The sequence below is a fragment of the Miscanthus floridulus genome, chromosome 18 (assembly GCF_019320115.1).
Source record: "Miscanthus floridulus cultivar M001 chromosome 18, ASM1932011v1, whole genome shotgun sequence".
In the NCBI taxonomy this organism is placed as follows: Eukaryota; Viridiplantae; Streptophyta; class Magnoliopsida; order Poales; family Poaceae; genus Miscanthus; species Miscanthus floridulus.
Window position 1 is genome coordinate 101,330,471 of NC_089597.1, and position 12,678 is coordinate 101,343,148.

The following is a 12,678-nucleotide window of genomic DNA, read 5'->3' on the forward strand; positions in this document are numbered from 1 at the left end:
AATTATAAAATAGTAAAATGCGAAAAGGAGATCACTGCCGGTTAGCACAAAACCGACAGTGATGGTAAAGAGGGCACTGTCGGTTCATGGCACGAGCCGGCAGTGTTGGTTGAGCCATCACTGTCAGCTTGAAATCCAAACCAGTAGTGTTGCTGAAGACAACACTGTCGGTTTGAGCTATCAGCCGGCAGTGATGGCTCGACCAACACAGCCGGCTTGAGCCATGAACCGACAGTGATGACTTGCTCAACACTGCCGGCTTGAGACACAAGCCGACAGTGTAGGCTTGCTCAACACTACCTGTTTGAGCCAAGAACCGACACTCTTGAAGCAAACATCACTGTTGGTTGGGTCTATAAACTGGTAGTGTTGTTCAACTAGACACTGCCGGGTAAAGCCAGGAATCGACACTGTTGCCTGTAGATCAATGTCGGTTTTTAGGAACCGGCGATGATGTCAACCCCCCATCACTGCCGGTATGTCATTGTTGGTTCAAAATCCGACAGTGAATGGGGTTTTTGAACCGATAGTGATGTTAAGATCTAGGGTAGTGCCACCCCCTCCGGGGGGGAGGGGTCTCTTTGGCAGTGGAGAAGATGGCGATGCCAATGCCGGAAGGGGATGGGGTAGGAGTAGGACATTGAGCGGATCTGGCATGTTAGGGCACGGGGGACAATGGTGCCGACGTTAGGAGCAAGGGAATAAAGATGGGAGAAAAAAATAAAAATAAAATGTATGTGGCTGACAAATGAGTCTAAAAATAGGGACTGTGATTTGGGAGCTCTCGCTGTTGAGCTTAAGAAATGGAACATCCAAAAATACAAGAAGCTATGGAATCAAAAGCATGAGGCAACCCTCATTTAGGACGAGTTGTTATAATTGACGCACACTGGGGCGTGTATGGTTTGGAGATTGGCCTGCGGGAACTCGCCAGGAAGGTTGATCCGGTCGCTAGCTAGGCATTGGAAATCGACAGCCTAGGAAGCATCCTGAGCCATGCACCTTCTTTCGCCAGGTTCATAACCAAACAGACCATGGTCCCCGTTCGCTTGTCTTAAATTTGGCTTGTTCGGCTTGTTTTTTCAGCCGGAGCAGTGTTTTTCTCTCACAACAATTCAGCCAGAACAGTGTTTTTCAGCCAGTTTCAGCCAAAATTCAGACCAGCGAACGGGGCCATGTGCCTGTTTAGTTCTCAAAATTTTGCAAAATTTTTTAAGATTCTCCGTCACATCGAATCTTTGGACACATGCATGAAGCATTAAATATAAATAAAAAAATAAAACTAATTACACAGTTTAGACGAAATTCACGAGACGAATCTTTTAAGCCTAATTAGACTATGATTGGACACTAATTGTCAAATAACAACGAAAGTGCTATAATACCATTTCTAAAAAAAAAAAATTCGCCAACTCAACGAGGCCCATGCAGGAAGCCAAAGCCTCGAGTCCATCCATATATCCGTAGTAGCCCTGGCGCGGCGTCTGCCTGCCTGCCGGCCTATTTGCGCCCCTGACAAGATCGATCGATGCATGATGCCATGATGCATCTATCCATGACACATGACAGACCCAGACGATCTGCGTGCGTGCATGGATGTACTGTAATCCCAGATGCTGCATTTTCAGATACTCCTACCACTGGATCGATGAGATGCTGCGCACCTCTCCTTCACTAGTTCCCTGCCCTACGTACGCCCGCCAGGCGCCGTCGCCGTCGCCGTCGCATCCAATTATTGGCGTGCGCACGCGCACGCGCACACGCCCGTCGACGGACACGCACGTACGTAATGGCAGACGCCGCACCGAAAGGCGAAAGCTAGCCGCCTCCCTTCTCCGGTTCTCCCTCCAGGCTTCGTACTACCAGTACATGCTGGCAGCGAGCACAGACACGCATGGTCAGATGAATGGATCCAACGCGTCCTTTTCCGTCCATCACTCTTCAGACGCTCACCGCTCCACCAGCCTGCTACTACGTACTAGTACATCGCCATGGATCGCAGTGAGCTTGGTTCAGCTTCAGCCATGGATGATAATGGGTTATATACACCCAGCTTTCCTTTACAGCAAGGTACGGCCGGCACCAGGCAGCAGCAGGCCACGCTGGGCCAGGGGCCAGGGCCGAGGGCAATGACACCGGCTGGCTGTGTGCCACTTACAACGTTGTAGCGTCGCACTGCAACGCCGCACATGACATGCCACAACGCCTGCCGGCCGGGCCGGCCAGCCCCAGCACGGGACGGGACGGGGGCAGGCATGGCAACGACGCGTCCCGTCCTGCCCGTACCGTTACACGAGGCGATGTTGACGTTACATTACAACATGGGATCAGAGCTACAGCGCGCGGCCGCCCGGCCTTGCTCCCGACACGAGGAATTTTCCGCAGCGTCCGACCCATCAACTAACCTGCCGCGCACGGCACCTAGCTAGGCAGCGGCAGGGAAGGCCGGCGCGGCGGCTAGCCTGCCTGCGTGCCTTCCCTGCTGGTGTGGTGTTTGCTAGGAATTTTATGGTCCTTGGCCTACTACGGCTATCGCAGCCACAGCGACGTCGTCCACGGTGACGATCTCGTCCAGGACGGGGGGCGCCGGCGCCATCAGCATGTTGCGCGAGCTCCCCGACCGCTCCTTGGGCGCCAGGCGGGTTACCTCGGCCTCCCCACCGGAATCAGCGTCGGGTTTCTTCCTCTCGGCGAGCCAGCCATGGACACTCTCGTGCACGCCGGAGCCTAAACCATGCAGCTTGATCTCTCCGGTCATCTGGATCATCACAAATAGCGAGCCGATGCTCAAAATACTACTCCAGCTTATATATGATCAACATTAACGAAAATAACGAGGTTGTTGCCAATAGATTGATAGTGTATATCCTTGGAGCTTACATGGGTGACGATGGCGTATAGTGGCAGCGTGATATAGCTGCAGATGACTTCGATGATCACCCTGGAAAACACCACACAATTCACTTTCAGGATGCAACGATCTGATTGTTTGCTATCGATCTATTCAGTGATCCTGTGATCACACTAATTGAGAGATGTTCTCGTGCACTAATGATCCTTGTTCTAACAAGGAGACATGTCATCGACAGGACAATGTTCTAGATTTTTCAAGCAATCCAAACTTTCACTGACCCTATAACAAGTCTGGAAATGGCATAAGGCTTCCGTTCCATCATGCACGAACTGAACCCTTCTGATACCTATGAAGTGATCATTGTTAGCTCCAAGGTCCGATTGATGGAAAATTAAGTGAGCAGTAGAGGACGTGATGCACAATACCAGAACCCAGAAGAAATACCCAATCTCGAACGAATTCTGGAACAGGATGAAATGGATCAAATGAAGGACAAGTTCAGGCTTGTGAAACCAGAAATGGTCCTTGGATGGCTTTATTTTTGGAGCTTCCTCTGTATCATTTGATAATGGAGATTCTCTTGATAATGCTGCTGCTGCCTCTTGAGCCAACCGAGTGATAATGTGCTCTAGTTTGGCACCAACAATAAGTAAGAGCTGCAATTTACCACTTTATTTAGGGATGGCTCTCATTCATTCAAATAAATAGTGTTTGTAGTCAAACTTCTTGGATATGACAGTTAAGAGTTCAAATATGAAAGGCCGAAGGCTCTCATTCAAATAAAGTGTTTGTAGTCAAACTTCTTGGATATGTCAGTTAGAGTTCAAATATGAAAGGCAGAATATCTGAATTCAATCAACACAAAGCAGAAGGAAATGTATCATACTTACAAATAGAGGCAAGAAAGCTAACCAGAAGTATGTGTGCCATCCTGCATTTTGACAGCAAAGCAACAGAAAAGGGGTAAATAGAATCACAGCAGATAGTTAGATGTGTATGATGCTCTGCAGATGTGAAAGCAATGATAATTATATATGTTGATAGGCACAGACCAACTAATCCACCCCACTGACCAATCAATCGTCAAAATTACGCAAAACTATAGGAGTTGGCATATAAATTACAGAGTGCAAATAGAAGCCATAAGAATAGCTACTGATATAGTGAATGCTTCTGCTCTATGAATTTTAAGACGTGAAGAAAATTATAGGCTAGGTAGAATTACCATTTATATTCAGCAAAAGGAAGAAGATTACAAAAAGCCACAGATACCAGCTGCATGCAGGTAACTCATGTAAGATCACTTATGTTTAAGGAAACATGGAACCTTTCTCTGAATACACCAACCTGATACCAACAACTCTTTTAAACTCATGTTCAACAGCGCGAATCATGTATTTGTGGAAATCAAAATCTGGTTTCTGGGGGTAGTGTATCTGAATGAAAAGGACAGATATATGCCCAATTAGCTTACAGATGCTCGAAAACTAATGAGCACAAATGAAACTAAAATGTATATCATACCACGACAAAAGCTGATCTAAGTGCTTCATAATCTGATTTACTCACTGAATCGTGAAATTGCTTCAAGAATGAAGTCTGCAACATGTTGAATAAAAAGTTTCTCCGTAAGTTGTACAAGAATGACACACTAATCGAAAACTGATCAACATCGATGCCCCAGAAACCCCCAAAACATAGAGCATAGTACCAAAAAACATACAAGTACTGTGTGATTCGCCAAAAATGAACAAAAAAGCAAACAAAACAAAACTTGTGATCTTGAGAACACAATCTTGCAGGAAGCAGCTCATCACAATAGACTAAAAAGGAATATTACACCAGGACACTGATTGATTGTAGAAATCGGAAACATGAGCAGTTTCAAATATAACATATACTTTTTGGGCCAAGTGTTTTTCGTAGCCAAAATCATAGAAGGAAACAGTCCTGTTTCTAGTGAAAAGGCACTATGCACAAATTGTTGGTTGGAAGTCCTAATGACTTATGTGTCCATGTTCTGTTATTTCAGTGCCCGTTAATAGAAGTTCACATTTCTGTCTTCAGTAAATCTGCATGTAATGCTAATGAATAGGCACGCATTGTAGTCAAAAGCAATATCCACACTGCATGCTTTGAGATAAACACTGAGCCCTTATGTTAGCAGATAGATTCTATTTAATTAGATTGGGCAATAAGATTGGTCAAGCAGATGACTTACTATCCAGCTTACAACAGCGAGCTTCATCCAAAATCCCTTTGCCCGCTCACGGACAAATTCATCTTGGTGGTCTCGATTTAGCACAACAATACTCGATGGTATGCCTTTTCCTTCACTCTCTGCTTGCTGTACTGCAACCAATTTTCATCCATAGCAAAACAAAACAGTGAGCTAAGAATATAGAAGTGGTAATACTTCACCTAAAACCTGAAGACAAGAATATTTCTTTGACACAGAAATTTCTAGTAACAAGCAAGTCCAAATGAACATGACCATTTTATCAAGAGATGGAAAAATGATTGGCAGTTAGTCACTAATGCGTCAACATCAATTGATCAATAAAAAACTTGGCACTTAATTGACACCTACTCATGAAATGACACTTGTTCTAAGATATCACTTGCTCATGCAACCTGGCTCCTTTTTTGTGGATTATGAATGTAGAACATCCACCAGAAGTCCAGAACAGAACTTAACAAGAATAGGCAGTAATAAAAATCACATAATCATTGCAGGATTTGAAGAAAGGACATGAAGATAAAGAGAGATAAAAATGAACAATTCGTATAAGGAACACATGGAAATGCCTGGATGAATTCTGAATGGTGAAGTTAAGGGACCCCACTGCTAAGAGGTGAAAATGCCATTTTTCAGAAGAAAAAAGTTTAAGAATGCAATGTGAGAGCCCAATTAGGTGCACAGTAGAGCATTTAAATTTGTTTGATACAGCGCTTTAATGTGGTTTTAAGCAAACCGGGGACCATAATCCAAAACTAAACTAATAAAGAGTCATAGATCACAGGTATTGCAGCAGACTGCAGGCATACAGCCCATCTCTGTTGGGCATGAGGAAACATCAAATGTCTGAGCACACAGTAATGACGAACTGGATGTCATGATGTTAAAGTGTTCTAAAGAAAGTTCAGAGTACGAAAAGAAAGCATGTGCGGTTACAGGCATAACTTAACTTTCCAATCCAACACTGAAAAGTTGGTAACAAATTAATTCAATTTGGTGCATGTAATTTCAGATAAATTGAGAGGTGTTTGGCGACATGGATATCAGAACTGTGGTGGAGCTTGAACAAAGCAACAGGGGGGCAACCTAAGTGATTGAGCTCTAAATTTCAATAAGCAACCTCTGGATCAGAGAAATATAGGCCTGCAAGCCCATTAGCAGGGGCAGCAGGGGTGACCGCACAGGACCCAATTTAGGGGTCACCGAATGTTGATTAATTAAACACTAAGTGTGCTTAATTAGTGGCGTGATTAGCACCACGGCCTAGAAGTACAAGGCTAGCTAGAACTAAAAGCAAAAGGCTCGGCAGCCAATACGTATTAAAGGTTCATCCTTATTTTATTATCTTGCTATAAATCTAGAATTCATATCTTGTTCCAAATTTTCAATCATTAGTTACTTGGTTTTGTTTAAATCATTGTTACATAATTCATGTATATGTTCTTGCTATTTATTGAGGACAGAGGTTTGTATAATAAATTAATAACACAATAAAAATATGCTTTGGTTATATGAATTTTCCAATTTTAGGGCCCACATTTTGCATTTCGTGCCAGGGCCCCAAATTCCTGAAGATGGCATGTATATTCATATGTATCTTCAATGCCGCAAAGCTAGCAGGAAAGAGCCAATTTTTGTGCTCACATTATGTATTCAAGGAAATTATCTTAAAACATATATTATACTGTAGTTTTGTGAAACAAAATGTAGGGAACCTGCAAGGTATCTTTTTAATAGTAAATAAAGAAAACGAGAAGATAGGTGAATAGTGTACATTTCTCCTGTACTTCTCCGTGAATTTCTGTTTCCCAATGCTTCCACTTTCTCATCTACCAAATTTTAGCCACTGTAAGTTTATTTCCTACAAACATTATCATAGAAACACAAAGCTACATTCACAGATATACCTTGGCCCCACCAAATAATATTGTTGCAGCACAGAACACAACATGGACTAAACCAAGTACAAATATGAAAATGTGCAGCTGATGTAATGCCTCCAGTGATAGCAAGGGAACATCACCCTGAAACAGAGCAAGCCTATTGCTTTCATCATGTTCATTCTTGAAAACATTTTTGCACAACACTACTTTACATTGTTTGAAATGATAGAAAACCTTATTATCTAACATGATAAGAGTCATTTGATATCTGAAAATATGATAATACCCTAACCTTTTTCTTGCAAATTTTGGCACCTTCTTCTGCAACTCTGTGGTCGTCTCTCTTGCATGGAAGCATGAAGCCAGTAGAAGTTTCTGGAATGCAAATGCTAACAATAAAACCTTGGGAGAGACTCAGGGCGAAAGAAATGAATCCGAGAAGCATTAGCTCTGCAAGCATAACCATAGAACCACATTAGACAAAAAAAAATAAACAAAATTATGTGCAAAGTCACAAATTGAAGAGATTGCACCACGTCCTTCGTCATGAAAACATTTCCAACCATTTGCATTGTTTCCTTCAGCTATGCTGTGTTTTTTTCTTTATTATACCCTTTGTTAATGAAATCACACGCAGTTCTCCTACGTAGTTCGAGAAATCTAATCAACTAACAATATCTCTATGCTATACCGGGCAATGCTTTTATTTAGTGCTTTTCAGTTGACAAGGCACAAAGATGATCCAGTGATGGATCTATGGATATTGATAAGTTCCCAAGAATGCTACCTTCTTTTAGTCTCTGTAGAGCTGAAAACAGTGCTTTCTGCTTCTTATGCTTCAGATACTGCACAAATAAAGGTGGAAAAAAGCAGGAGGTAATCAAATAAAATACGTTGAATATTCAAATTACTGTTGAAACGTGATTGATATATTGTGTGCCTTTTTAAAATGTGCAGAGCTCAAAGTTGATCAAGCTATCTTGCCATTTCAATGGAGTTTAAAAAAAAAAGGGCAGACCCAGTGCCGGAGGCTCCCACATGAGTGGGGTCTAGGGAAGGGAAAAACCAAGGCAAGCCTTCTCCCCGCAAATCTGCGGAGAGGCTGCTTTGAACCCACGACCTGGTGACTCAGTGAGACAGCTCTCACCACTGCACCAGGCCTACCCTTCTATAATGGAGTTTTCTTAAATAAAAAACAATATAACATGAGTCCTTCAACCCGAAACGGCAGCCAGCTATGGGGCCATTGACATAAATTCCCATCAAATCATGAATAATTTACTAAACAAAAAAGGAAACTGGGTGAAGCTTAGGAAGATAAACAGAATCAGATGCTAATAAAATTGCCTTGCTGAAAGGAAAAATGGCATGATGGGTGAATGGATAAATTTAAATTTCTACTTCATAATTTACCCCCACAGATACTATAGAATATGAGCCATGAGTTGTAGCCTATCATGCTAGTTATCTAGTCCCAATTCCGACATGTAGGTTGTTTCGATTTTGTACTAAGGCAAACTTCACTTTTTGATCAAGTTTATAGAAAAATATATTATCATCTACAGTACCAAATAAATGCAATATCAAGACCTATATCATGGTGGATTTAATGAGACTAATTTGATCTTGTAGCCTTGTAGGTATCGGTGCATTTTTCTATAAACTTGGTAAAAAATTAAAAAAAAAGTTTGACTTAGGACAAAACTAAAATAACCCACAATTTGGAATGGAAGGAGTAGGTTCCAAACTCCAGTTTACCTTTAGAAAGAGGGGGAAACTTCAGGTGTAAAGCAGACGCACAGGTTAGGCAGAATCCCACATTCTCCCCAATTTCAATAACCTCTAAAGCATGTCAAAGCTAAGATGAGAGTACTAACTCAATGCAACGCCCATGGCATCATAAGTTCACCAACTTAGCTAGCTAACTGGAGGCCAGACATGGCCAGCGCGAGCTTGTGAATCGATGGCACAAAGGAGCACGTCGCCCTGATTCCCATCAAGTGAAATCCAAAACTCTTGGTATTCTATTCTATCAGTACATTCGCCGGGTTTTCGGAACCAGATCCAGCTGTCAGCGCAGAAACGCCGCATCCGTATCGATAGACCGCGTACCTTGCCGAGGTAGTGGAGGAAGCGCTCGGCGGCGAGGGAGATGGAGAGGATGACGAGGCATACGATGGCCACCACCCAGGTGGGCGTGAACGCGAGCTTCGCCTCCTCACCCATGGCTCCTCTTCCAACTGCGGCTGCTTCTGATGCTGCCGGCGCGCCCTGACTCCCGCTCGCGGCAGCCCAACCATTGGTCGGCTAGCGAAGACAAAGCCGCGCGGTTAAAGCGGCGGGCGCACGCACGCGACTGCCGAGCGGCCGCGGCGGCAAGGAAGGAATCGGCGTGCCCGCCGCGCCTCGCTCTCGGTTGCCTCCCGCGCGCGGCCACCCGTCAGATTCCATCCCGCGCTCCCGCAGTGGGTATGGGCCTACGGGGGTAGGGGGGCAGTAGGCGGAGTTGTTATGCTTCGGCCACCGGCCTCCTCGCCTGATGGCGCCAGGTGCCATGGCAACTCAGTGTGGGGTTAGTTCTCGGTTCGGTTCGATGAAATTCGGTTTCTATAAAATAGGAATCGATCGATGAAATTCGGTTTGAATCGATCGGTTCCAAAAAAAAATTTAGAAACCGAGCATTTTAGTTCTCGGTTATTTCGGTTCGGTTTCGATTCTAATCTAACTAACCGAATTTTTTCAGAAGACCCAATAATAAATATACTTGTTGTAAGACAAATTTATGCAACACTATATTCATTTTTAATAATAATAATATATAAGAAAACAATAGCAATATAATAACATAAATATATAGCAGTTCAAATATAAAACACTACATATAAACCAAACATAATCCTACAAAATAAAAGTAAGTGAAGTATAATTTATGTAATTCGGTTCTTTCGGTTAATTCGGTTAACCGAGAGTAGGAACCGAATTTTCTTTGGTTATTTCGGTTCCTCAATATCAGGAACCGAATAAGGAACCGAATTTTTCGGTTCCGGTTCTTTCGGTTCGGTTTTCGGTTCTCGGTTAAATTTGCCCAGGGCTAAGCAATGGCTACCTCCCCGTGCTGGCGGCGCGTGAGTCAGCCTGGGCACTTTTTCATCGAAAACCGAACACCGAACCGAATAGTCGGTAGTTCGGTTTTTCGGTTCGGTTTCGGTTTCCAGTTCTGTGAAGTTCGGTGTTCGGCTTCGGTTTCGGTTTCTATGCAATACCGAACCGAAGTACCGAGAAACCGAACCGAACCCTTTTTTTTCCTGTTGTTTATCAAAACTGATGGAGTACTGTGGTTTATTATCAAGAATGAACTGTAAATTTGTAATATTTGATTTGAGCATTTAATTGTTAAGTTTGTAACAGTCTTGAGTCTTCAAATAATATATTGTGCTGTGCTGTCAGATCTAAATCATGTCTGATGTATTCTTACATCGGTTTATTCGGTTTTAACCGAAAAACCGAACTAAAAAACCGAACCAAAATTGGTTGGTTTTTAGAATTTTAGCAAACCGATAGGGAGTCATTTTTTGGAAACCGAAATTTTGGAAAACCAAAAAAACCGAATCGAACCGTCGGTTAAAACCGAACGCCCAAGCTGACGCGTGAGGCATCAGGATTCAGGAGGTCTGGAGGTGGTGGCTTTTCGCTGCGTCGGCAGGCCCAAGCGAGATTGGAGGGCGGTCATTTGGGGCCTGTTTGATTTGTGGCCCTGCCCAGCACGGCTGTCCGCCCTGGCCCTGGCTAGCTCGAGCACGGCTTCTATGGTACAACATCGTATGTTTGATTTACTTGGTCCAGACAAGCCGGGTTCAACTGAGGGCCAGTTTGGATGCCAAATTTTTTTAGCAAAACGTTACTGTAGTGTTTTCGTTGTTATTTGGCAATTAGTGTTTAATCATAATCTAATTAGGCTTAAAAGATTCGTCTCGTGGATTTCGTCTAAACTGTGTAATTAGTTTTATTTTTTATTTATATTTAATGCTTCATGCATGCGTCCAAAGATTCGATGTGACGAGGAATCTTGAAAAATTTGGCATTTTGGGGTGCAACTAAACAGGGCCTGAGGTTGTGTTTGATTTCTAGCCCAAATAGCTATGGCTACTATGCACTAGAAATTCGGTAGCCTTACCACCCGACTTTCACCTTTCTCTCTTCATTCACATTTCATCGAGCACCTGAGAGGCGTGCCGAGTGTCGCCATTGACGGAGTCGGGCTTCTCCGCCACTCGTTCCTTCCCCTCCGCCTCAAGGCTCGCCTTGACGCATCACCGCGTCTACCCAGCTGCTCCTCGCCCTGGTTACCGCACCACAGCGCCGTCATCCGTCACCGCCGCCACCATTAGCGACCTTCAGCTCGAGCTCCCAATCTCGTCCAAGCCACCTCGTGCCCTTGTTTCTCTGTCTCCGGCATCGCAGCCACATCACGACCCCGCCCAACCCCTCTGTGGGCGCGGCGAAAGCTGGCTAGGGCGTCTCTATAGGCGCGTGCGGGGGGTGTCGACGCGCGTGCGGAGCACGGCGAGTTCCTTGATGAAGGTAGTCGCGGCTCGTCTCATCCCAGGAGGAGTTGAAGGCGATGCCGTGGTTGGGTGAGGTCACCCACGCCGGCGCGGCGCCTGCAGTGCCGGAGCTGACCGACGACAGAGCACCACCGCCGCCGAGCGGCTTGGCGTGGTCGTCGAGCAGGGACGTGCTGGCGGCGGCGGCCCCTGTCCTCGCCGGAGCTCCAAGCCGCCATGGTCGCGCCGCTCGCCGTCACCACCTCGATCTCCCTCTTCATTGCCTTACAGGTGGCGACACGGTGAGTCGGACTCACAGAGAAGAAGGTGCGGTGGCCGGTGGGTGAGAGAAGGAGAAGGAGGTGACTCCGCCCACAAGTGCCCACGCGCGCTGCAGCCAACCGGGCCCAGTAGAAACAAACCTCAGGAGCGTTTACCCAGGTGCAGGAGAGAGAGGGTGATTTGCACGCCGCGAGCTGGGCCGGAAGTTGGGCCAAGTGAATCAAACAAGGCATGTTGCGGCTGGAGGGCGCTGGGCCACCCCAAAGCCCCATATCAAACGGGCCCTTGGAGGCTTCACGGCCCAGGCGTGGTCTGCGCGTCGGGCGGATAAAGTGGGCTTGCAGGTTGGAATTCGCTCGTGAGGCCCGTTGTCGTGATGTTTTTTTTTCATAAAATAGCAAACATACTCGTTCCTCTCGAAAGAAAAAGCAAACGGTTAACACCAAAATTTAGTAATTTTATTGCCTATCAGAGTCTATGAAAGTAAGCCGATATTTGTGAAGAGACTTTCGGCTCGTTTGTGCAGACTGCCCAGTAAGCCATGTTGACATATAAGCTGAGAGGAAATGTTATTCAATAATATTCCAAATACTTGGCAAGGAATGGCAAGATGTGCTTCACGTGAACAGAAGAAGGAAAGCAAACTCGTGCATGCACACGATTAATTAAAGGAGAGGCATGAAGTCCAGATGTTGCTTGGTCCTCACGTGGAAATAAAGGAAAAGTAAGAGAAGCTAGTTTATTCCTATTTGCTTTAGCTGGTATATGAATATATGCTGCTAGTGCTTGGTACGTGCACAAAGGAAGCAAGAAAGGAACAGGAAGGAGAGAGTTCGTCTTTAATACTTGAGGAAGGAAATACTTTGATATTGTTTG

At 44.8% G+C, this 12,678-nt stretch overlaps 1 protein-coding gene across 2 annotated transcripts; it reads right to left on the minus strand.

Moving 5' to 3' along the window:
• Positions 1–1,918: 1,918 nt before the first annotated feature.
• On the minus strand, positions 1,919–9,491 carry LOC136522335 (MLO-like protein 13). 2 transcript variants are annotated; one of them, XM_066516164.1, is made up of 14 exons: positions 9,089–9,491; positions 7,764–7,821; positions 7,269–7,426; positions 7,001–7,117; positions 6,868–6,922; positions 5,076–5,206; positions 4,379–4,453; positions 4,202–4,290; positions 4,080–4,129; positions 3,745–3,785; positions 3,280–3,510; positions 3,133–3,200; positions 2,881–2,941; positions 1,925–2,758 (listed from the first exon to the last, which is right to left on the minus strand). In XM_066516164.1, exons 1-14 carry the CDS (start codon positions 9,200–9,202, stop codon positions 2,507–2,509), a joined length of 1,500 nt encoding a protein of 499 aa, XP_066372261.1. In that variant the 5' UTR covers positions 9,203–9,491; the 3' UTR covers positions 1,925–2,506. The 2 variants fall into 2 exon arrangements, with proteins under 2 accessions (XP_066372262.1, XP_066372261.1); XM_066516165.1 differs by lacking the exons at positions 6,868–6,922; positions 7,001–7,117 and having other exon boundaries at positions 1,919–2,758; positions 5,076–5,201.
• Between the last annotated feature and the right edge of the window lie 3,187 nt (positions 9,492–12,678).